This window comes from Amyelois transitella, chromosome 4 (assembly GCF_032362555.1).
Source record: "Amyelois transitella isolate CPQ chromosome 4, ilAmyTran1.1, whole genome shotgun sequence".
NCBI classification, from domain to species: Eukaryota; Metazoa; Arthropoda; class Insecta; order Lepidoptera; family Pyralidae; genus Amyelois; species Amyelois transitella.
The window spans coordinates 10,081,062-10,106,418 of record NC_083507.1 but is presented as its reverse complement, the minus strand read 5'-3'; the positions used below and the strand labels follow the sequence as shown (position 1 = coordinate 10,106,418).

At 34.2% G+C, this 25,357-nt stretch overlaps 1 protein-coding gene across 3 annotated transcripts; it reads right to left on the bottom strand.

Moving 5' to 3' along the window:
• Nucleotides 1-762: 762 nt before the first annotated feature.
• LOC106139867 (gustatory receptor 5a for trehalose) lies at nt 763-15,820 on the bottom strand. 3 transcript variants are annotated; one of them, XM_060954422.1, is made up of 11 exons: nt 15,439-15,820; nt 13,173-13,335; nt 11,551-11,672; nt 7,783-7,962; nt 7,376-7,518; nt 6,275-6,397; nt 4,613-4,767; nt 3,846-3,890; nt 2,439-2,601; nt 2,093-2,182; nt 763-900 (listed from the first exon to the last, which is right to left on the bottom strand). In XM_060954422.1, the coding sequence occupies exons 1-11, from the start codon at nt 15,509-15,511 to the stop codon at nt 823-825; spliced, it is 1,335 nt and encodes a 444-aa protein (XP_060810405.1). In that variant the 5' UTR covers nt 15,512-15,820; the 3' UTR covers nt 763-822. The 3 variants fall into 3 exon arrangements, with proteins under 3 accessions (XP_060810405.1, XP_060810407.1, XP_060810406.1); XM_060954424.1 differs by having other exon boundaries at nt 15,585-15,820; XM_060954423.1 differs by lacking the exon at nt 6,275-6,397.
• Nucleotides 15,821-25,357: the final 9,537 nt, after the last annotated feature.

Here is a 25,357-nt window from a genome sequence, read left to right as displayed (position 1 = left end):
GTAAGAATAATACTGTAATGTTATTACATGATCTGAGTTTATCGATTTTTAGGTACGAATTGTAGGTAGGTTATGATACATACCTATTAAAATAATATTTTTTTGAATTATCTGTTTTTGGCTTAATGATAAGCCAAAACAGCTGAACGTGGCCCAACACTCTAATCAAGACTGTTGGCTCTGTCTAGCCCGCAAGGGATATAAACGTGATTATATGTATGTATGTATGTATCTTTTTTGTTGCAACCTGTTTAAGTTGCAAGCAAAGGTTTCAGAGTACAAACGGGAGTTGCTTCCTGTGAAAACCTGACTTGATGAATCCAGGATTTGATCTCCATCCCACCCCGGGCTCCTCTCAAGAGAAGTCAGGCGAGTACTCGACTAACGCCGGGAGGATGAAGGTGTTTCCTCAGATACATTCATACATATGGTCACGTCTATATCCCTTGCGGGGTAGACAGAGCCAACAGTCTTGAAAAAACTGAATGGCCACATACATACATACATATGGTCACGTTTATATCCCTTGCGGGGTAGACAGAGCCAACAGTCTTGAAAAGACTGAATGGCCACGTTCAACTATTTGGCTTAATGATGGAATTGAGATTCAAATAGTGACAAGTTGCTAGCCCATCGCCTAGTTCACTGTTTGTAGACCAAGTTTGTAAGCCTATCCCTTAGTCGCCTTTTTTTCAGTGCGTTGATTAGTAAAGTAAAATCCTTTTTGGAATAAGTTAATCGTTTTTCACGTTTCTTTATTCAAGAATTGTCTATGTTAATTAATTAATTTAATTTTAATTTACAAACATACTAACATAATGCTTAAGTTGGAGCAGCGGTTGGAGTGACTCCGGCGAACTGCATCAAAACCAGTTCATAAGTTACTATAGTACCAGCTATCTGTAAAAACATATGGACAAATTAACATTTTCGCAGAACAGTGTACAACATAGTAATGGTATAATGATTTTTATGTCATTTACAATAGTGTAGCGATTTGATAAATTTTCTTAATTTATCAATATTATAAAGTCATGAATTCAGTAAATAGTCATCAAACTTCAGAAAATTATTATAGTATTTATGAATACTTGTATTTAATTTACAGTCAAATACTCGTAACTGCTGTAGCTGTTCAAAATTAACCTTTCAAGGGATTTCTTGAGATAAATAACAAACTTCTTAAACTAAGGTTACTTATGTCTTAGCTGGTAGACTGGTAGAGAATGTCAAACGGCATTAAGTCCACCCTTTGTACATTTTTTTGTGCAATAAAATTTTAAATAAATAAATAAATGTATGTTGATTTTATTTGATCTTATAAACCAAATAATACTAATGCAATTCAAGGTCAAACAACCCAGGTCAACGTAATTCCAATATTTCTCAAACCACTCCCCACCGTAAACTAGTTAATGTAGAAGATTCAAAATCTCATTAAATACATAATTGTGGTGCTTCCAGAGCGTTTACGCCGAAACTTATAGGCCTCCCGCGGGAGAACCCAGCGGGTTAGACGTCCTGATTTATTTAATAACTTACCCTAGTTGGACGGAACTATAAATTAGACTCTATTTAGCTATAAATTTAACAGATTATTCTTTTCCTAAAACATTTATCTTGATTATCTACAATGACATCCATACATATCATCATGTTTTTATACCTCTTACGTGGTGGACAGAGCCAACAGTCTCTCGAAGACTGTAAGGCCACGTTGAATGTCATAATAATAAAATTTATATAGTAATCGTGTGGTTCCTTTTTATATAAATTTGTAAATATAACGGTAAAACGGCTTTCAGATTTCATTATTGGTTTTGATGTATGAATTTCCACTTGAAAATCACTTGATGCGAATATAGTGCTAGTATTATTTATTACATTGTTGCTACTAACACAACAACTTCCCGCTTTTTTACTTAATTATGGAGTTTCTTTATTGTTTGCCGGTTGACTGGAAGAGGCCCCTTCATGGGATAAGTCCGCCATTGCAAGTGATTTATTTATTTTTTAACTATATACTATTTCTTGTAACTTTGTTAATTTTGTGCAATAAAGACATTACTCACAAATACAAACAAATACTTACAGTCAAAACTAATCCACGAGTAACATTGAAAAAATGTATTCCACTTAATGCAACTGTATCACCGTGTATTTGATTCAGAAATCTTTGCACCTGAAAATTTTTAACAATTAAATGATCGATTTTGTTTTTATTTCGTTAAAAAATATTTTATTAATACAATCAATGTTAAAAGCTCTTGTGACACTGAAGTGATTCAGTGACTGGCAGACAATGAACAGTAGAACGGTAATTTACCGTGCTTATTTTTTAACTGTGCCGTTTTTTTTTCAGTCTTTTCAAGACTGTTGACTATGTCTACCCCGCAAGGGATAAAGACGTGACCATATGTATGTATTTTTTAACTTACCTCGATACAATATGCGTCAGAAGGCACATCGTACAATGCATTCGCTGGTTCCTTGCTAGCTGAATGTACTTTAGAAGCTATGAGGGAGACGCTCAAAGACCGAGAGACAAGGAATATAAAGGAGAACACGAAATATACTGCATGCTCGTAACCTTGGAGAGGTCTGTAAAATTTGAAGAAGTTATTAGGTTAAATCATTATCCTCAGTGTGGAGGGAAAGGTAGGAAAGGAAGACCTAGACGAACGTATCTTGATCAAATTAAGGACGTTCTGGTAAAGGGTCAGGTCAAAAGTACCCGAAACCGCCGTATGTATGTATTATCCTCAACTATCAACTTATTGAAGTCTTAGGATGTGGACCAGGGTACGCCTTAGACCAAGAGCCTGGAGTAAATACTCTCTCTCTCGTGAGACCTCTGTATCATTACAGAGAAATATAAACCAGCTTGGATTATGACGTACCTTCCTGTCACCAGTTGCCTGAAAGAGCACTGAGTGAACATGCGCGCCTTTTTTATTTAAACATACATACATATAATCACGTCTATATCCCTTACGGGTAAGCCCTTCGCCTAAAAGAAGAATCCCAAGTTTATAATCCTATCCCTTAGTCGCCTTTTACAACATCCATGAGAACAAGATGGAGTAGTCCCATTCTTTTTTTATGGGTTATATATACCACTAAGGTTTGAGATTACACTAAGAATTAAGTTTACGTCAATCAATCATATTGTAATACGTAGAAGAAGAAAATAACCAAGAATTGGACAAATACATATGTTTTTTATTATTAGGTCGCTTATTAATTTAGGAGCTTACATGAAATTTTGCCAGATAAATCGAGAAAGATAAGGTAGCGAAAAAACAAATTATGGGTTTACTACGTCCATATGTTAAGAGAGTAATAGAGTTTAGATTTTAGTTATTGATAGGGAAAACAGGGCCAAAAGTCCTGAAGAGACTCACAGGCCACATTCAGCTGTTTGGCTTTATGATAGAATCGAGATTCAAATAGTGACAGGTTGCTAGCCCATCGCCTAAAATAAGGATCCCAAGTTTATAAGCCTATCCCTTAGTGGCCTCTTAAATACGACATCCATGGGAAATAAGATGTACTTGTAAAATAATTTTTGCCAAGCAACACGTGGTCGTGGTCACGTCTATATCCCATGCGGGGTAGACAGAGCCAACAGTCTTGAAAAGACTGATAGACTATGAGTTATGCGATCGAGAAATTGGGTCCGTTTCAAAGATCTCTTCTGACATACTTGCTCAATCTATATATCTAAATTCTAACATTAAGCCAAATAGCTCAATGTGGCCTATCAGTCTTTTGAAGACTGTTGGCTCTGTCTACCCCGCAAGGGATATAGGCGTGATTATATGTATGTATGTATACTAATATACCTGCGGTCTGGTTCATGACATGTCGGAGTGGCTCTTATACCCTCCCTGAAATATTATAAATAGGTAAATATCGACAGGTTTAGGATCTGAAGTGGTTTAAGAGCGCCCGTGTATTTCCAATAATACAAGGCCGATCATTTATGTTTTACTCATAAATAGAAATGTGAGGTAACGATAAATTTTTTTCAACGTCAACATACAGACATACATATTACCACGTCTATATCCCTTACGGGGCAGACAAAGCCAGCAGTCTTGAAAAGACCGAAAGGCCACGTTCAGCTGTATGGCTTTATAATGGAATAGAGATTCATATAGTGACAGATTGCTAGCCGATCGCCTACAACAAGAATCCCAAGTTTATTAACCTATCCCTTAGTCGCCTTTTACGCCATCCATGAAAACGTTCATTTAACAAATAATATATGAGCAAAGTAAATAATGGTTGCATGGTTTTTGGCCTTGGTGTGCTATGAATCATCACTCTACAAATTTCTAGCCTTACAGGAACACCGTTACTCGGAGGGTTCACTAGCTCTCCAACTATTAACTGTTAATTGGGGAAATTCACAAACAAGGTATAAATAAATAAAAAAATTCTTAGTTAAATGAAAAATATTGTAATGAGGCAACCCACATATTATTACTTCTCTATCACCCACGGGGTAGAAAGATCAAAGTAAAAGTCACACGACTCGAATAATTAGTATTTTCTGAATGTATAAAATTTTCATTTATAGAAACAAAACTAGTAGAAATTCACTTACGCAAGTGTATGAAGCAACTGAAGGCATATAAAAAACAGGTTGTTCGCGAACGATATGAATATGATTTCTCCAATAACATCGTCCACTCGTCGAACCATTTTCGTGATACGAGAATAGTCCTCTCTCAAAGTCCTCCACACTATCGGCGGAACATGCTGCATTAATAAAACATAGATAAAACTCTTTATTGCACCATAAGAGTAAAACATACAAAACAGACAGAGATGGTACAAAGGCGGACTTCTCGCTAATGCAATCTCTTCCAGTGATTGACTTGGTTGTAAGTAAAAGGGTATTAATTTAAAAGACTACCTGTGCCCTCGACTTCGTCCGCGTAGAATAGTTATTGTGGGCATCATTAAAGCCCTTAAGGATGAATAATTTTTCCCTTTTTTCACATATTCCATTATTTCTTTGCTTTGCTTCCAGTAGTTGACTGGGTGGTCAGTAAAAGGGTATTTATTTAAAAGATGATCATTAGTTAGCTGCGCACTGTCTTATATAAATCAATGAATTTGGATTGGGTAAGTCAGGTTTTTAAGTTATGACTCCCGTCTGACCTCTTGTCTGTCTTAAAAATGTGGTTCTTAGTTTCACCTGTATGTATGTTTGTCCGCGATTATCTCGCGTTTCGATGAACGAATATTGATGCGGTTTTCAGGAAAGTATTTGTTACACTTTGGACAAGGTTTTAGAATTTAACAGGAAAAGAAGATAAATAACTTCAAAAAGAAGGATATCGATTGACAGCAGTTCTCTTTTAACATAAGTTAGTGTTTGAAAAGAATATGTCACCTTGTAAATCAATGGCATACCCTACAATTTCTTTTTTAAATAATCTATTCATTGGCTGTTTTGACAATCAACATACGAACATATAATCACGAGGTTAGGTTAACAAAGCCAACAGTCTCGTAAAAACCGAAACTACTAAAACTCCATTTGTTTTTGTCAAATACTTACATCTTTTATAATAAAAAAAGATCATTTTGTGATATATAGACTAACTAATTACTATTACTAATACTAATTAATTTAGACTCCTGACATTTTGAACCATTGATACTGTTAATCATTGATTTGTCATGTGGTTCCCAGCACCAAAAAAATAATAATAAGACTACTCCATCTCGTTAGCATGGATGTCGTAAAAGGCGAGTAAGGGATAAGCTTATAAACTGGGAATTCTTCTTTTAGGCGATGCACTAGCACCTGTCACTAATTGAATCTCAACTCTATCATTAAGCCAAACAACTGAACGTGGCCTATCAAGATTTTCAAGACTATTGGCTCTGTCTACCCCGCAAGGGATATAGACGTCATTATATTTATGTATGTATGTATCATTAATATTTTGATTCTTTGAATCATTCAACTGTTGATCATATCAAAATATTTGCCAAAATTTTTTTTTAGTTAATATTTCGTTTGTTTGTTTGTAAACTCTTTATTGCACATAAAAATAAATATAACAAAAACAGAACAGTCATTGGATATAGAAGAATATGTACAATGGCGGACTTATCCCAATCGGGATTTCTTCCAGTCAACCAAAATAAAAAGGAAAATCTATAATCAAAGAGGCGTTTCAAATTCGTTTGTTGACATCAAGTATCAGTCCGTGTTTTGACTGACAGATTTCTGTGGTCACACGATGTATACCTTGCCTCTGACAGCCCGCACTCTGTGGTTCACTTGGCCCAGCCTTGACGTCAGGTACATGCTGACGCATATCACAAATACGTCGGCGAAGTTCCAGTTAAATGCACATTGGATGTTGATCAGCTGGAACACGGAGTAACGTTAGATAGAATACATATAATCAATTAATCACGTCTATATCCCTTGCGGGGTAGACAGGGCCAACAGTCTTGTAAAGACTGATAGTCCAAAAAAGAATAGGACCACTCCATCTCTTTCCTACGGATGTCGTAAAAGGCGACTAAGGGATAGGCTTATAAACCTGGGATTCCTCTTTTAGGCGATGGGCTAGTAACCTGTCATTTTGAATCTCAATTCTATCACTAAGCCAAACAGCTGAGCGTGGCCTATCAGTCTTTTCAAGACTGGTGGCTCTGCCTACCCCGCTAGGGATATAGACGTGATCATATGTATGTATATATTTTAGGAGAAACGATATTATTGCAAATGGTTGGTCACAGTGACAATAAATTTCCTATGACAAATTTCATCCTGATAATTTCGATATTGTACGCGAATAAAACAAATAATACATGTTGTAAAAATAAAATATTAAACCGACAATCCGAGCAACCTTTTGATGAACAAAACTTTAAACTAACAATCTGATTTTTTTACTTTGGATATCGTTGTGATAATTAGCGAAGTCAGCCACAAACGTTTAAAAGGAATAAGACTTATTTTTTTAATTTGGGCTACCTATATTTTAATATGGTTGATTGGAAGAAATCCCAGTTAGAATAAATCCGCCATTGTACATATATTTTTAATTCCAACAACTGTATGTATTAATTTTTGTTTAGTTTACAATCAACTAACTCGTATCTACGAAAGATATAACATGAATTGTCAATATTTATAAATAAGTCAACAAATCTTATTTATTTATTAACTAATTTATGTACAGAAAACATCAAGAATGATAAACAAAAGAAACACTGCTTATTTAAAAAAAATCTCTTCCAGCAAATCCGAGATAGAAGCCATGCAATGCAATCTTCCTTGTACTAAAAAATCCTAACGGCTTTAATTTATTCTCTACTCCATATAAGTAAAAAACACCTGAGATATAAATCCAAAAACGTTGTTATACGGCAAAACATCGAAAATCCAGGGAAAGCTCTGCATGATAAAGCCTTCATAACCTTTGTTCTCGCAGTCCATAGACACGGCGGCGGATGATAAATCTGACAGCAAATGCTCAACTGAAAATAGAAAATAGGTATTAAAAAAAACCCGTGCCGTGTGGTTCCGGCACCAATTCAAAAAATAATAGGACCACTCCATCTCTTTCTCATGGATGTCGTAAAAGGCGACTAAGGGATAGGCTTACAAACTTGGGATTATTTTAGGCGATGGTCTTGCAACCTGTCACTATTTGAATCTCAACTCTAGCTCAATCTTAATCTTAATCACGCAATAACGAAAGAATTTTATATTAAAAAAAGATAACTTTAACATCTACTTACTTAACGCTAATGTCAATATTGTTATACAGCATGCATTACACCTCCTTACTAACGTGGAGTCCATATTGGGGTCAACGGCCTCAGTCTTGGAGATTTGCTGACTCAGCCGTGGCCATTTTCTTGAAAGGCGCAAGAAAAGAATCGTCGTCATACAGTTCGTACTGCTAAAGACGAGGAACGCTATGAATGAAACAATTGTATGAGAAATATTAATTTTTCATGGCATATGAGTATTTTTAAGTTCCTCTTAAGAATATATGTGTACAGGAAATTACAATACAAGACCTCTGCCAGTACATACAAAATTAATGAATATCATTTTTCTGTTCAGCAAACGGAAAATAATTTCCAAGAAAAAGTTACACAAATCCATTCATCGCGGCACAAATGATTTTAATTATAATTCACAAAGATTGTGGAAATGGAATTTCTTTTACGGTTTAACAATAAATAAGGAAAATTTAATTTTTTTTCTTTTCAAAAGAATACTTTTGATTACAACTGTAAAGAAACGCGTAATTTTTGGTAGGTATGTATCATAATAAATTGTTGAAATTCCGAAGAAATTTATTCGAATTGTTTTAAATGTAGGTTAATAATATCTCAGCTGCAAAAAAAAATACTTTTGGATAATATCTGGACAAAGGCTTTCCCTTAAAATGTCAATTGACATGCTGTCAAAGCCTTCCTGTAGGTACCATTGAAAAGTTCTTTAAATTATTTAGGAATTTTTTTTTTCTTTGTGTTGTCATTTACTTCTGAACTAGTTTTGTTATGGGTAAAGCTAGATGAAATACGTGGGGTTCGTGCTAATTAGAGTAGGACCACTCCATCTCTTTCCCATGGATGTCGTAAAAGGCGACCAAGGGATAGGCTTATAAACTTGGGATTCTTTTAGGCGACGGGCTAGCAACCTGTCACTTATTATATATTTATATGAATCTCAATTCTATCAGTAAGCCAAACAGCTGAACGTGGCCTATAAATATTTTTAAGACTGACTGTCTACTCCGTAAGGAAAATAGACGTGATTATATATATGTATGTACCATAGAGTGACAAAATATATCAGTTCTAACTAAAAACAAATAATAACACTTCCCACCGGATTTGAACCCACGACTTTCAGGTCATTACACCAGGGCCAGTCCATGTTTAATGATGAAAAGTTGTCGGAATGTACGATCGCGTTCATATCTGCAGTCATAGTTTTAAAATTCTTACGGGTTAAAATAGCGTGCACTGTGGTTCCACTAGATACACACACACATGCATATTTAAAAGAATTAATATTCCTTCAAATGAATACGGTCTTTAATACCAATGATTACTAAGTAAAAGAGTTTATTATTCTATGACATATAACATAACAAAACAGAAAGAGACGGTAATCAACGATGGCCGAACTGGGCCCGATAATTGTCGATCGAAATATCGTCGTCTCTCATTATTTGCATAAGATTTGCCTATAGAGGAAAGCCTGCCAGACTTATGTCATTTTAATAAGGTTGAAAGTTTGTCGGCACACGACCCTAACATAGGTTGTGGTTCCTTTGAAAGTTATTGGGTAGCAATTTTATTACTTCGTGTGAGCAAGTGAGATCTAAGATATATTAGATAAACTCGCTTGCTCACACTCGCTTGTTCTTGTTACTAGCGTTACTTGGATTCGGAAGTTATTCAAGGATTTTTTTGTCTATTTTAGTGTTATTGACAATTTTTAATGTTTCAAGGTGCCATTTGAACTAAGTAACTGACTGACTAACCAACTAACTGATATCTAAGAATTACAATACCCGTGTTTTCAAACACGGAAATCAGCAAGAAATATTAAACAAGAGGGAGCAAAATAAAACATTCAATAATTAAAATTAGTAAATTTTATTGAAACTGTTTACCTATAGTTTTATTTACATATTGATGATTATATAAAGCTATACATATATAGTATATTACACTAATTGTATCATCCACTTATCTCCTGTTATTAAGGTTACAGCTTAATTATTCGTTTTCATAAAGAAAAGATTTTGAAGCTGTCCTTAAAATACTATCTAAGTAATTAGTACTTTTAATATAAATTGGCAGAACCTTTCACGCACTATATGGACTCGATGCACAGGGCAGTTGTCTTGCACAAATGATATTGTTGGTATATCATCAATCGGATAAATACACCGCACAGTTGGTAACATGGTTTCTTGCAGCACTTGCACATAATGAGCAGCTGTAGCGCGTCCTGCTATCCACACCTGTTCCCCAGGTCCAGCAGCACTCATCCAGCCCCACATATTTACAAAGATGTGTCCAGACTCCATATTTGGCACAATATTTTTTTCTTCATACCGAGTTGCATTTCTTCGCCATAAATAAATGAAGTCTACCGTGTTGTGATGACATAAAATAAACGAACTTTTCGTCTGTAAATATCGCTTTTTCCAGTCAAAATCCAAATACTGCCAAGCTAATTCTAAACGTTTTTGCTTATTTATTTCTGATAAATACGGCTTTCTTGCTGGCTGTCTGTGGTGTAGTCCCTCACGGTGCAAACATAAAACAGTAAACTGATGTGTCGAGCTGTTCCGCAAATATTCTGGTCGGTATGAAGCCATTATTTTCGTACTGTTCCACCATGGATCTCCGCTGTGTGGCGTGTCGCTGTGTTGATTAGCGGACGACTTTTTTTTTTCACTACCCTCTTCTTGATGGCGGGTTACCCAACTTGTTGTTTATTGTGTTATTTGTGTGAATGTGTGAGTGATAGCAGCGGTGCAAGCTATAAAGTTTTGCGAACTATGACTGCAATTATGAACGCGACCGTACCCTAAGCCCGCCTACATTAGCAAACATTTCATGACAACTTCAAAGAAAAATGTGACAAAGGAACAGACACTTTATTACCGTGCGACGAGTTTTTTAATTAAAGATATCTACGTACATACATATATATGTGAATGGATAATGTCGCCGGGGTTATTGGTCTTGAATTGCATTTAAAGAATATTTTAGTACGGTGCCGAATGCCGTGTGATTCCCGGCACCATTAGAAAAAAAGAATAGGACCACTCCATCTCTTTCCCGTGGATGTCGTAAAAGGTGACTAAGGGATAGGCTTATAAACTTGGGATTCTTCTTTTAGATGACAGGCTAGCAACCTGTCACTATTTGAATCTCAATTCTATCATTAACAGCGTTATATATTGTATGCTACAGTAATAATAATAATTAAAATGTATTGCTTCTCTATCGCATTGGTGCAAACTGTAAAGATAGAATTAAGCTTCTGAAATAAATAAATAAATAAATTAAGCCAAAAAGCTGAACGTGGTCTATCAGTCTTTTTAAGACTGTTGGCTCTGTCTACCCCGCAATGGATAAAGACGTGATTAAATGTATGTATGTATAGTACACACGGCTCAGGAGATACCTGAGCCACCTTCCATTCATCAATCATGGCGAGCTGTCATAGCTATCTGCTGAGCCCATTGTACTTACTATTTTCACAAATATATACATGGAAATAAATAAAATATGACGATCTGTAGAATTTCAGAAAGAGAAACGAAGCTTTAACCTAATTGTGGGACAGTAATGTAGGAAAATAAATTGATTCATATTATTAACTGACTTGATACTAAAAACTTCGACAATTTCAGTGCTAGTATATTAGACTCTATCTTGCTTTACTATCACACATATTTAGAATCAAACTCATTCAAATTCTCACTAAAATAACGTTACAGAGTAAATTCAGGAAATTAAACTCACTATTAGACGGTAAGGACGATTCAGACTGCCTCAACATCTTCAACAAACATAAAAACACTACTGAGAACTGCGCAACGATCGATACGATGCTGTAGAAAAATCTCCATGAACATACACGAAATCTGAAAAGAACAATATAAGATACATTTTATGACGGTCTGATAGCAAACTAAAAACTTGTTGAAGAATGTTGCAGTGCAGTTTGTTACCGCTTCTTCTTCACTGACGCTTTGGAAGCGACAGAAAACTTAGTTTTAAGTCAAGCAATGAAAAGGGCTTTTTTTATCACGTCTTTATCCCTTGAAGGTAGACAGAGCCAACAGTCTTGAAAAGACTGCATTGCTAGGTTCAGCTGTTTGCCTTAAGATGGAATTGAGATTCAAATAGTGACAGGTTGCTAGTCCATCGCTTAAAAGAATAATCCAAAGCCTTCTAATGTAAACCTCATTCCATAAAAAATACAACAATCTAAATAGACTACAAGCTATATCGAACCAGTAACTATGAATGCTTTATCAGAGTTAGACGACTTGGAAGTAACGCTTAATTCTTATTCGTAACACAAGAAACCGTACCTATTCATGTTTATCATAAACATTTGTTCGATATAGCTCTAAATAAAAGAAAATTTAAAATTTTAATATACTGATTATTCTTTTGTGATTTAAGTTAAATCAATCTCAATCTTGAGAAATGCTTTCTAAATATTTTACATTTTCACTTAAAATCTACTTTGTAAGCGTTTTTCCTCGTTTGTCTGAGTACCATTTAAATCAAGTACGAAGGACCCTTATTATCATTTTTATACATGTATACCTACTACAATGATTTTTGTAGGTCAACAGGCTCCCTTACAAAATAGGGGAGTCTTTTGTCATTCTCTCTTCAAAATCACTCGTCTACTGGCTTCACATTGAGTGAATTTCCTGAGAATACAACAAGTACCTACCAATGTTATAAAGAGTTAATACAATGATTAAGACTAAGATTTACAATTAATACATACATACAATTACGTCTTTTTCCCTTACGAAGAAGACAGAGCTAACAGTCTGTAAAAGACTGGAAAGCCGAGACCTAATCTTTAATTAAAGTTAGTAAATCACAAGAAGTACGTAGCTTTTATATTTAACTTGGAAAATTTTAATTGCGTAGTCATTATTTTTAAATTTATGTCCAAAAAATTTATACCACTATTTTGTATTTGAGTATTTAAATCGTTTTTTTAACCAACTTAAAAAAAAGATGGTTCATAGTTTGACCAGTACATAATAAGTGTGTGCATTTTGAATGTTTTTCCACGATTATCTCGTATTTCGCTGAATCGATTTTGATGCGGTTTTGAGAAAACTGTTTGTAACAATTGGGAGAAAGTTTCTTACAAAAGTAATTAATTTTTCGCGTTTCTGTGATAATAATTGGAAATACTCAATTATCACACGTTGTGTAACGGTAGTGAGAAATATGAAATATCAACTTTTTTCCATCTATCTCCCTCCCACTTTGTAAGAAACAAAGGATAGCATTAATTGAATTTTAAATAACGCCAGGGGACTTGCCGTGCTTCGAAAAAAAAAATTAAATAAGTCAAATAATACAAACGGGCTATTTTTCACCCATACCTGAGTTTAGACGGATCCATTTCGCTAACCCCCAATACAGGGTTAAGGCCGAAGCACTGGCCTATAGTGACTGTCAGCTTCATGGACGCTTGGAAAGTTGCGCACTGACCGCTAAATATACTTCTGGGTGCTATGTATTCACCTTCTTGCTTCTTAATCGGATCTGTAAAAAAAATGTAGGTACCTATTATCATAACTGATTTTAAACTCTCTAAATAGTATCTCAGTTCTAAGTATTTATGAATGCGAAAGTAATAGATAATTTTCACGTGTTTTACTGAATTAATCTTATATTGAAATGTCATGCCGTGTGGTTCCCGGCACCAATACAAAAATAATAGGACCACTCCATCTCATTCCCATGGATGTCATAGAAGGCGACTAAGGGATAGGCTCACAAACTTGGGATTCTTTTTTAGGCGATGGGCTAGCCACCTGTCACAAGTTGAATCTCAATTCTATTGTTAAGACAAATAACTGAACGTGGCCATACAGTCTTTTCAAGACTGGTGGCTCTGTCTATCCCAGAAGGGATATAGACATGACCATAGAAAGAAAGAAAGAAAGAAATCGTTTATTTGTAAAACATGGGTACATAAAATTGATGTTAAATAAAATTTGAAACACCATGTTTTGCCGTTGCAATACAGCATACAAATATAATATAATAATTCATTACATTAATCAAAATTTTAAAAAAGTCAAACTAAAATATATTTTAACACATGTCAATTCTATTAAAATGTATCATTTAAAAAGTCATTAATACAATAGTAACATTTGTCAGCAAGGAATGTATACGATTTTTGTTTAAACATTTTTAAATCTAACATTTTATAATAATTTGGCAATTTATTATAGATTTTAGCAGCCATTCCAACTAAAATATGTATGTATGTCTGTTGAAATGTCATGTATATATTTACGAGTCTGGAGAAGAACATAGGGTACCTTTCGGTAAAACCTATAGGTGTAGTGGGGTTTCCAAAAAACCTGTATTTTGTAAATATAGGCTAGGTTAAAAATAAATAATTCTGTTTTCCTAATACAATAAGCTATTATCACTAATACATCTTAAATTAAGTAGTAGTTTCTTAGTTTTGTAGCTAACTTTCTGGATAAGCTTAACATGTAAGTTAATAAATTCTAATCTTTATTTGCAATCACTTTGTTACGAACAGGGAATTTTGTCGCTTAAGCGCTTTAAAAGATATATTTGTAGGCAAACTACTAGGTACTTGGCAAGTCGTTTGTCGTCTGAATTTAATTAGTTCATTCCTTTTTGAGTCTTTCGATATGCTCCACGTCATTTTTTCACAAATTTTCTTTATTATAATAATATAGCACTAAATCGCATATTTTACTTGACAAAATTTTGTTGTTCTAATTAATTCTTATTTGAAAAATTGTAATCGAGTTTAGCAAAGTTTTTTTTGGGAATTCCCATGGAAGCGAAGCTCAGAGGAGACAAGGCCATTTTCTATTATAATCAGCGTGCTGATAATAATTATCTGTAGGTACTAGCCTTACTTAAAGTCATTAAATACTTTCTATATTATTTTATCGAATACGGTCGTACCAAACTGGGTCAATTGAAATCAAAGCAAACACTGCTTTGATTTTAATTGACCCAGTCCATTTTGAAATTTAATTGTAGTAAAGTGTCACAGTTGCAGGCTTAAATAAGATAACAAAAACTATTTCATTGTTAAATGTCTACTCGAACGAAGCGCTTTGTGCAACTTATAGATTTTTATATAAGTCATTAGGAGCAAATAAGAGTGCTCAAAGGAGTACACCTTATGATTTAGTATTCAGAAAAGCCGTGGAGGGAATTCCCTGTTTCTATTTTCATGTTTGTTTCAATCTAGGGTTCTCTTTTGCCCTAATTTATTAATTTATTTTTGGAATAACGTGTAGTGTTTAATCTTGGGGATAATGTTACTTACATTATCCCCAAGATTAAACACTACACGTTATTCCACTCTACCAATAAAAAAAATCTTACATCATTTAAATATATTGGGTTAATAGGGTAGCCATTAGTAAAGCGAAGCCATGGACAGACAGCAAGTTAATTAAAGTAATTAAGTTGTTTACACCCAAATAGCTGAACGTGGCCTATCAATCTTTTTAAGATTGTTGTTTGTCTTCGCCGCAAGGGATATAGACGTGACTATATGTATGTATTTATGTAAGTAGTTTTAGAATATAGACTTGAAAACTACGAAATTAATACAAAAAATAAAACTAAAATTGTACTTACGAAAGGATATTTTTCTGTTATTCATCTTTGCTAAACCAAGATCCATTATATTTAATGCGACTCTTTTCTTCATTGTATTTGTACAATATTATACACTTCTCAACAATAAATTATACTTATACATATATTTTATTTTAATAAGTTACCTAATCTATAATAGTCTTCACTACACTAATCTTCACATATAACATCTTCTTACACAATATATACTTGATAGAAAATGGTTCAGTGAAAATGTGGCAATCAGATACAGATACCACTTTATGCACTGAAAAACAACTGTATTCACTTTGAACTCCACTGCACTTTCGTATAAAAGAGAAACACGAATTTATCACTGATTGCTAACAATTATGATAGCTCATACATATTTCGAAGTCGTCCTGTGTTTAATCGTTTTCCAATGAGTCACGATATTTTTCAACGTTTAAAATTGAAGTTTTATCTTCTTAATCAAATCAGAACATACGAGTAACTGCCAACTGCTAATTACTTGTTAGTTGATGGATTGAAATAGACATTTGGGTTGTTTGATTTCATAAAGATTTTAAACTCATTTCAATAACATTAATATATACGGGGCAAATTACACAGATTGAGTTAGCCTCGAAGTAAGTTAACTTACTACGTAATTTTCATAAGACAAGAAAGAAAGACGACATAGAAAAACACAGATAAACGTATTCTTACATTTTTATAGACATATAACAAATGATTAACTTAAAAATATACGCCCCGTTTGTAAACAGATAACCAGAATATAAACAAACCACAATGGCAAAAAGATCAATTAATATTCAGAGTAAGTCCCGATTCGACCCTCAACAAAATGACAATTAAGGTCAAACTGCCCGTAAAAATTAAAGAAATAAACCTGCAGAAAATCTACGGACGTATCAAGTACTTAGAGAATCATTATCTAATAGACTTGGTTTAGATTCATGTTGATATTACGCTGTGCCAAAGTACAGTCGAAGACACGACAAGTACCCACGTCAGTACTTGTGTTACATTTGAATAACCAAATATTTATTTTTTCGCAGGCACACACATCATGTCTGTAGCATTTAAAAATTAGACATAGCCAATTGTTATATGTTGTGAAAAGTTATGAAATAGGTTTAAGCTTTCAGGGCACCAAACCCGCCTTGGAAATTATGAGGTTTTTACTAATCTGTTGTATATTTTTATAACTTTATCAAACGGTTATCAAACAAGAAAAAACATCCATGTTCGTCACTGGTTCTCAAAGAGAAGCTTTCTTAGTACTACTTCTACGTGCTACTCTTTCCGCGTAATTCAACTATGGAAAAGATTCAAAGAAGCCCATCGCCTCAAAGAAGAATCCTTTATTTATTAGCCAAACCCATTAGCATAAAAGTAAAAAAAAAAAACAAAAAATATACAACTATCATTATATTTTAAAAATGTTTCAAATACTCGTTTATTCTCGAAAACAACGGGAAAAGTAATTAAATCATACATGTCGGATATACCAAGTGCGACAAGTACGCAATAACACGTCTCTTGTTACGAATCGAAGCGTTAAAATTAATTATCGTTCGACTTCCGTTGTTGAGTAAATTAAAGGTTTTCAAACCGAGCGGAATGAATTCTATCGTATCTGCGGAGTACGGTTAAATAAAGTTATAATAATTAAATTATTTATTTCGTTATTGTTTATTTTTTTCCTTTTTTATAATACCAAATTTCATAAGATTATAACATTTTACAGTTAAACAGGAGTCGATCTGTCTGGAAGCCAATTACGCTTCCATTCCTAGTAATCATGGGCAGATTTAAAATATTTTTAACCCCTTTTTTAATAAACCCTTATAATTTCTATTCGCCTTAGCTCTCGGTAAACAACAAGCTGATATAGATAGGTTTCTATACGCATTGCCTAAAAGAAGGACCCAAATTTATAACTTAATTTTGCCTTTACTTCCGACGAGGGAAGAGAAGGAACAATATATTAAGTTTTTTTTTAGCTACCAGACTATAATTAAAAATATCTTTTTCATACTAAAGTTCGTAAAGTATTATCATTAACACGGTCGACTGTACCTAGACATTGTGGTGTTAATATAACTTTGATATGTTGTTGTTTGCATATCTTGCAACTTTCCTAAGTAAAACACGGCTTGGTTATGTTTTGCTAAGTTTAACTGAATCCCTATATAATGCACATGTAATTATTTTAGGTACCTTACATTAGACACATGGAAAAAAACTAATCAATTTTCTTGTAGTACCTACCATAGTAAATCGGTCAGCTGATCGACATTTTACCTCTTATAGGTTTTTTTTCTCTTAATATCCCTCCATACCTTGGAAGCAATCCTTTCCTGTTTTATGGAAATTTGAGATAATAGATAATATAATCTCAAATTTCCATAAAAACAGGAAATAAATTAGTTTTTTTGTTTTACGTGGCCTGATCTTATGTTTGTTGACAACACATTTATCAAATCTTACCCCTAATGGGGTCGACAGAGCAAGTAGTTACCTGACCCAATCACGCCCAAATAATGACATGTTGCAAGCTCATCGCCTAAAAGAAAACATCGACATTTAATTAAGCCTTTTAGCCCTTATAATTAACCATTTCTCAAAGAAAAACAAGGTTTTTGAAGTAGTATTTTTTTTCGCTGTGCAAAAGCAAGTTAGTGCATTTGAACATGTTACGTGATCAAGTTAAATATTAAACTTTGTAATAAAGTAATGTATTCGACGAACGTTGGTGTTTATGACAGAGTTTTAACGTTAAATCTTTTTGTTTGTATGATTATTACCAAGTTTCAAGGGTATCTCTCGTTAGCATATCAGATATTTATTGTAGACTAGCCTTAACCCTAAGTTTTTAGGTTTATGTAATTTGAGGTTTATTATTTAGGTTTGCTAGCGTGCACCACCTTTGGCCTCATCTTGCTTCAAACGAACTAAAATTGATTATAAAAAAATCACTTCCAAAAAACGTTAATATTAATAAGTAAGTAAAGATTCAAAAATACAAGCCATTTAACAAACATTACAAGTTATTAACAGTTCCAATTAAAATCCTAGTTTTGACGTCCTATTGAGGATCTCAGTACTAATTATGTAGGTAAATAGTGTTGTATGTAAAAGTGTCCACACTGCGCACTTTTTAAAGTTATGAAATTAATTCATATATACTTACTGGTATTATACTTTTACTAACTGGGTTTATGCCAAACTTCAAACTAGTCAAAACGAGATATTTCCTCGTAAGTTTTTGCGAAAAGCGACAAAGTTATCAGAGATAATAATAATATAATCCAAGATGATTGGGACCAAGTGACCAACTTTTAATTAACTTACATTCAACTGAGCCCGAAACATTTCCAATAAAGTCCTGGGCTTATCAGTCTTCACCGAGCAAATGGTTTAATTTGACAGCAAACTAAACACCTAATAAATAAATTGTCCCAAAGAATTCTTACGTTTCTTAAAACTACTGTAAGTCTTACACAAAAACCTGGTCATTCTTTTCGAATTTCGTCTATCTATTACTTATCAAAATCCATGCAACATGGATTTGAACTCAGTCTCAAGAGCCCGCAAATTGAGAGCCGTTAACCATTAGTTTCTAAGAAAAGGTCTCTTCATACCTAATTTCACTTAACCTTTTCGATTTATTTACATCTTGGCCGGAATTTTCAAAGAATTTGTTTAATTAATGGCGGCGTCTTTGTTTTTTTTTTCTGACGAGAACTGATCTTGGCTCACGATGTCACCTTTGTTATCGTGAGCTAAGATTTTTAAGCTAAGGTTAGTCTGGCCAACAAGGTCACGACGGTCAGACGTTAGTCCCTTCACGATAATAATGACTTTAATAATAAAAAATCTAACTTACCGTTTTCAAACAAGATGAACGAGCAATACCATGTGGTTCTGGGCACTTTAAAACAGAACCATTCTATATCTTTGCAATGGATGTCGTAAAAGGCGACTAAGATACAGCTTATAAGCTTATAATTCTTTTTGTAGCGATGGGCTAGCAACCTGCCACTATTTGAATCTCAATTCTATCTTAAGCCGAATACCTGGACGACATGGTATTTCAGTCTGTTCAAACTGTCGGCTCTGTCTACCCCGATAGTCGAGATTATTTGTATGTATGAATGAGCAGTGGACTGGTAAATATTATGGGGCAGGTTGTAAATATTCGTTATCGAGGTCTATAAATAGATCATTGTGTATGCCACTCAGGTTGATCAAAATCCTCTGGAGAGGATTCCGGTTTAAATATACAGATTGGCCCTTAAAAATGTATTGTGACGTGAACCTCTGGAAATCATCCTCATATAATGCAGGTATGCGTACATTATATTGGATTAGAACCTCATATGACATATACTTTTTTATTTTTAGCTTTTTTGTTTGTTGTTTTGAATGGGACTGGTGGAGTGGGAACCCCTAGAAGAATATTCCTTGATCAAATCGGAGACGTTCTCGCACAAGGTCAAGTCTAGAGTACCCAAAACCGACGAGCTTGCATGAAGAAAGTTGCGACATTTAGGTAAAGCGTCGCAGGTAAGAGAGATGAGAGATAACTTAAAAATCCATAGAATAACTTCAGCCTTTATTAGGACTAGTTTTGGGGGTAGTTTTAGAAAAATTCAAAAATTCAAAATTCAGTTTTTTTTTTTTTTTTTCAAAATTCAAAATGTTTTAATCATTATTATAGGATATTATTATATCGCTTAATAATTGTCGTATGGTTTAACAACTTGGTTGACGTCAAATATATTACTTAAAAACTAAGTTTACTGCCGCTTCCAAGGCGTCAGTGCAGAAGAAGCGGTAACAAACAAATTTGGCTACTATGAGATCCAGCAAGTATCGAGGCACGACTTCACACGGCTCTGAATAAAATGGCTATGACATTACGGACGGACATGAAAAAAATGAAGCGAAGGAAGTATGCAGAGATCGTGGCAAGTGGAAAGAGGTAGTCTCTGCCTACCCCTCCGGGAAAGAGGCGTGATTTTATGTATGTATGTATGTATATAAAAAAATATAATTCCTACGCAACCCTAAAAAGCAGAAGCGAAGAAATTTTTTTAACAAGCATTATGTTTTTATTCTGAATAATCTAACTTTTGCACAGTAATGAATAATGAAATGATTAAGATCAGTTTGTTAAAAATGTTTTCTCAGAAGCTTTCAAGTGAAATCTCGGGAATCCAAAACATTTTTTGAGCCTTTCAGATTTTACTCCTGTATTTTTGTTCCCATAGGATCTATGGTCATTAAGCAATTCATTTCCAAGAAAAGTCAAAGGGTAAAAAATTTGCTTTGATATACGAAATATATCTCATTTTGGAATTTTTAACCCTTTCCCTCCTTACGGTACTTAGAAGTACCTCCCCATTTTTGGTCTTCTAACTTAAGTACGAAAACACTTTATGATAACTACAACTGACGATCCTTCCGAGTACCGTTTCCGTAAGCCAATCACAGAGCGTTTTTTGAATTACCGCGTAATGTTGCCGAAATATTTGAACAGCGAGTTACAACTTGTCAAACTTTTCATCACTTCGTTGTGCGGTGTAATTGGAAATGTTTTATAAATAGAATATCATAGGTAAGTGCTATTGTTTTTTACTATTTACGTTGTTTATATCATTAACTACATTTCTAAAAGCTGTTTTAATGCATTATCACTTTATTTTATATGAATATTTGATAAAAACTGATGCGGACTTACAAGTACCGTCAGGTGAATTTAGTTTCAAAAATTATGGGTTTTCATAATACTTATACTCGATGAAGTGGATACTTTGTTTTATTATAGACGAATGTTTTTTAATTTTTATTATTGTTCTGAACTATTTGCTTATTGTTTGAGCTATTGAGATGGATATTACAAACAATTCTGCTCTAATTGAAGCCCTGCTATTAGAAGAGCTTCCGGACTGCAACGAAGAGTCTGATGCAGGTGTGTCCGATGATGAAGTAGAAAATCTTCAACTACCCTCACCAAGAGGCTTCGATGAGGTATTTGAAAGAGCTCTAGACAGTGTTTTCGCCGAAGTTCCGCCATCGTCGCCGTCAAATGAAGATGTATTAGAGTGGAAGGTAGTTTACTTTGATAATTTTTTCTCGTCTGTTCCTTTGTTTGAGAAACTGACAACTGAAAACACCTACGCATGTGGCCGGTAGTCCTTTTCTATTACTATCCGAAGTAATAGAAAAGGACTGCCGGGAAATATGCTCGCTGATTCTCAAATGAAAAGGGGCGACAGTGATCATCGGTTTTCAAATTTAGACATTGGATATTGGAAATGGAAGGATAACAAAGTGGTTCATTTATTATCTAATTTTCATGGAAACCAAGAGCCAACTGTGTCACGTAAAGAAAAAAATAGATCCAAGTCTGCCATTATATGCCCTGTAGCTGTCAAAGATTACAATAGTTTTATGGGCGGCGTAGATACCGCTGATCGTTTGAGAGGCCTTTACTGTATAGATCGCAAATCTCCGAAATGGTGGCACAGGTTGTTTTGAGGTCTTCTGGATATCGCATTTGTCAATTCATATGTCATTCATGGACTTATAGTGGAACAGACTACCGTAAAAGATTTTCGACGCTCTGTTACTCAAGGCTTGATGTCAATGAAAGATGCTGGTCAGAAAAGAAAGACTTCTACTGATAATACTGGGAAAGGCGGCCCTTCGAAACGTCGCAAATCTGACTATTCCACTATAAAAGACGTACGCTTGGGTAACAGAGGCATCCATTGGCCTACGTTCGTAGAGAACAGGGGAAGGTGTGAGGTTTGTAGTTTGAAGAAGATTCAATCGAAACCTCATAGTAAATGTTCGCATTGCAACGTGTTTTTTTGTCTAAATGAAAAAAAATTGTTTTGTTGAATACCACGAGGTTAATCTATAATTAAAAACCTATTAATTTAATTATTACTAAGTCATTATTGAATCTCATTACTTTTATAGTTTCTATCAAAGTTCCTAACATTGTGATAACACAAAGTTCCTGACGGTACTTTTAAGTCTAGGTCTTGAAAATAGTACTTCTAGGTATAATAAAAAACTTAAAAAAAAATCTGTGCGTTTCCTTTTACCTACCTTAATATGGTAATATAGTTCAAAAGCAGAAATTCGTTAAAAATCACTACCCCGGGGGGTAAGGGTTAAAGTCAAAAGCTTTCCATTAAAATGGATTTACCGCTTTTAATTAGGGATAAGCCTTGGTACAGAACATTATACAGTAAAGTAAAAAAAAATTTGATTTACCTTGTTTTTGAATCCTGACAATTGTTGAAACAATACTGTTAAAACAATGGAGGATTTAAAAACAAGTTATGATATCTTGTTCTCTAAAAAAATATTTCCAGTACAAGACGCAAAAAAAATCCCGAATACATTTTCATATCAAAACTGTATTAAAATTATCATGGCAAGTAAAAACAATCATATTGTCTCAGCCTACCCCGTCGGAAAGAAACGTATTTTTATTTACGTAGGTATGTAAAAATATAGGTGAGAAATTCTGTCTAGTCTATAACCCTTTCACAACTAAAATGCTGTAACAAATTAGAATTATTTCGTTTAAAAAAATAATTGTATATTAGGTTTTAAACATGTGAATTTGCTTTCTGGAAATTCCCATAGGGACGGAATAACACGAGTTTTAGTTGAACGCGAGCAAAGCTTCAGGCAAAATGTTCATCTCTTTGTAATCCCAGTACATATAAACATATCATCACGTTTTTGCGGGGAAGACCGAGCCATCAGTCTTGAAAAGACTGAAAGGCCACGTTCAGCTCTTTGGCTTAATGATAGAATTGAGATTCAAATAGTGACAGGTTGCTAGCCCATCGCCTAAAAGAAGAATCCCAAGTTTATAAGCCAATCCCTTAGTCGCCTTTTACGACATCCATGGGAAAGAGATAGGGTAGTCCTATTCTTTTTTCTATTTGTGCCGGGAACCACACGGCACGGAAATCCCAGTACTACACGCAACAAGTTCGCGTGTAAAAGCTAGTTCAACGTATATGTAGGATCAATACAAGTCAACTGCAATAGATTTTCACTTACTTGGTGACCTGTCGAAGTCAGATTGTAAAGTTACGGAATATACCGATAGTTCGGATTCCAAAGTGTGAATTCTAAGCTATGTTATTCGGAACTGCATCGCACAAATATTGAATTCATTCACAAATACATATGTATAAAAGTCTATTTTTATAAACTAAAAATAAAGATGAAAAGTATTGAAAAACAATATTTGAAAAATACACTGTAAAATAAAGTATTATTAATGACAAAAATAAATCTGTATGATAATTTTTCATTTTATTTTGCTTTTCCTTTCCTGGAAATATGTGTTTTTTTATTTCACATTCTTTTAAAATTGTTGACCTTTATTTTAGTTTGTTTAAGTAAAAGAATATAATACGCACAGTGTAATTGTAAATTTATATACCAATAAGTATATTTCAAAATTGACCATAACTTAAAAATAATTATGGGATAAATTTCCGCGAACCGTCTGTCAAAGAACTTGTCCGTTTAAACCAAAAACAGTTATTAAGCTAAACGTGGTCCTTGAACTATGGGCTCTGTGGCTCTGTCTGCCTCAAAAGTGATGAAGACGTGATATGTGTAAATCTATTTGATTTTCTTAATTAGTTTTAATACTAACTGATGCTCTTACGGCGAGGGAAAATATCGTGAGGAAACCTACGCGTCATTCAGGCAGCTGGATGTGTAAGCAATATCGAACCAATACGCGTTAGGTTTACCTGCAAAGGTTGCGGAGATCAAGTGGGAGCCGCTTCGTGTAAAAACCTGACTCGCTTAATCCAAGATCCATGGTCAAAGGCATACCCCGGGCTCCACTCCAGATTTATGAGGATGCAACCGGAACTAAAGTCAGAAGGAAGATTCTAAACATTCGAAAATATGTCAGATTACATACATTTACTTAAGTCAGTAATTCGAACAGGGTAAAGACGAAATATATGCACCCAGATTACTTCTTTCGATTACAAGCGCATAAATAGTACGAATTTAATTAAAGCATTACATGCTAGCGAGAAAAGTCAAAATATATATAGTTCATTACAATCAAGGCGAATGAGAATTTCAATTAAGCCCAGTCCATTCCCTTTTGTTCTCTATCTTAGGCCCATCTAGGTAACTGAATATTGCTTTTAGCCATTGCTATTCACGAGCAATGAAAAGACATCATTTTTCTCTCTATATTTTTGATAACGAATATGCTGTTTGCTACGAAAATAAACGTCGTGATGTAGCATCTCACTATTACTTAACCATATCAAATATAAATTGTATTTCATTTACAGGTAGATAGTCATCACATCAATATACCAGTGTATGTAAATTCAATATGTAAAAAATATGTAATCCTACTACTACTACTATTATAAAGGCGAAAGTTTGTATGGATGGATGTAGGTAGCTGAAGACCCAGAATAACACATAGGCTACTTTTTATCCCAGAGTTCCCGCGGGATTGATAGGGTTTCCATGCGGACGAAGTCGCGGGCGGCCTCTATAGCTTAATAATGGAAATGAGATTCAAATAGCGATCGGTTGCTAGCTCATCACCCAAAAAAATCCCAGAAAGAATCCCAAGTAAGCCTTGCCCTTATATACCCACCCTTGGCCGTGGCCTTTCAGTCTCTTCAAGAAGTCACGTTAGGCTCTGTTTACCTTGTAAGGGAACAAACAAGTGATTATAATATGTACGATATACTGCTAAAATATTAAATAAATTATTTGTATGTGGTGCATCTTTCTAAAGGCGTAAAGATATCGCCAAATATCTCTAAAAATATGTTTGAAGTAAAATTTTTTAGTCCTCTCTTGTCCTAATACAATGACTAGAGACAAAAAAAAATTACAA

Coding starts and splice junctions, on each gene's coding strand:
- LOC106139867 (XM_060954422.1), bottom strand. CDS start 15,511: ATGAAGAAAAGAGTCGCATTAAATATAATGGATCTTGGTTTAGCAAAG. Junction 6,398..7,375: donor TTTTTGGATTTATATCTCAG/GTGTTTTTTACT, acceptor TCCGTGTTCCAG/CTGATCAACATCCAATGTGC. Junction 4,768..6,274: donor TGCGGGCTGTCAGAGGCAAG/GTATACATCGTG, acceptor TTATTAATGCAG/CATGTTCCGCCGATAGTGTG.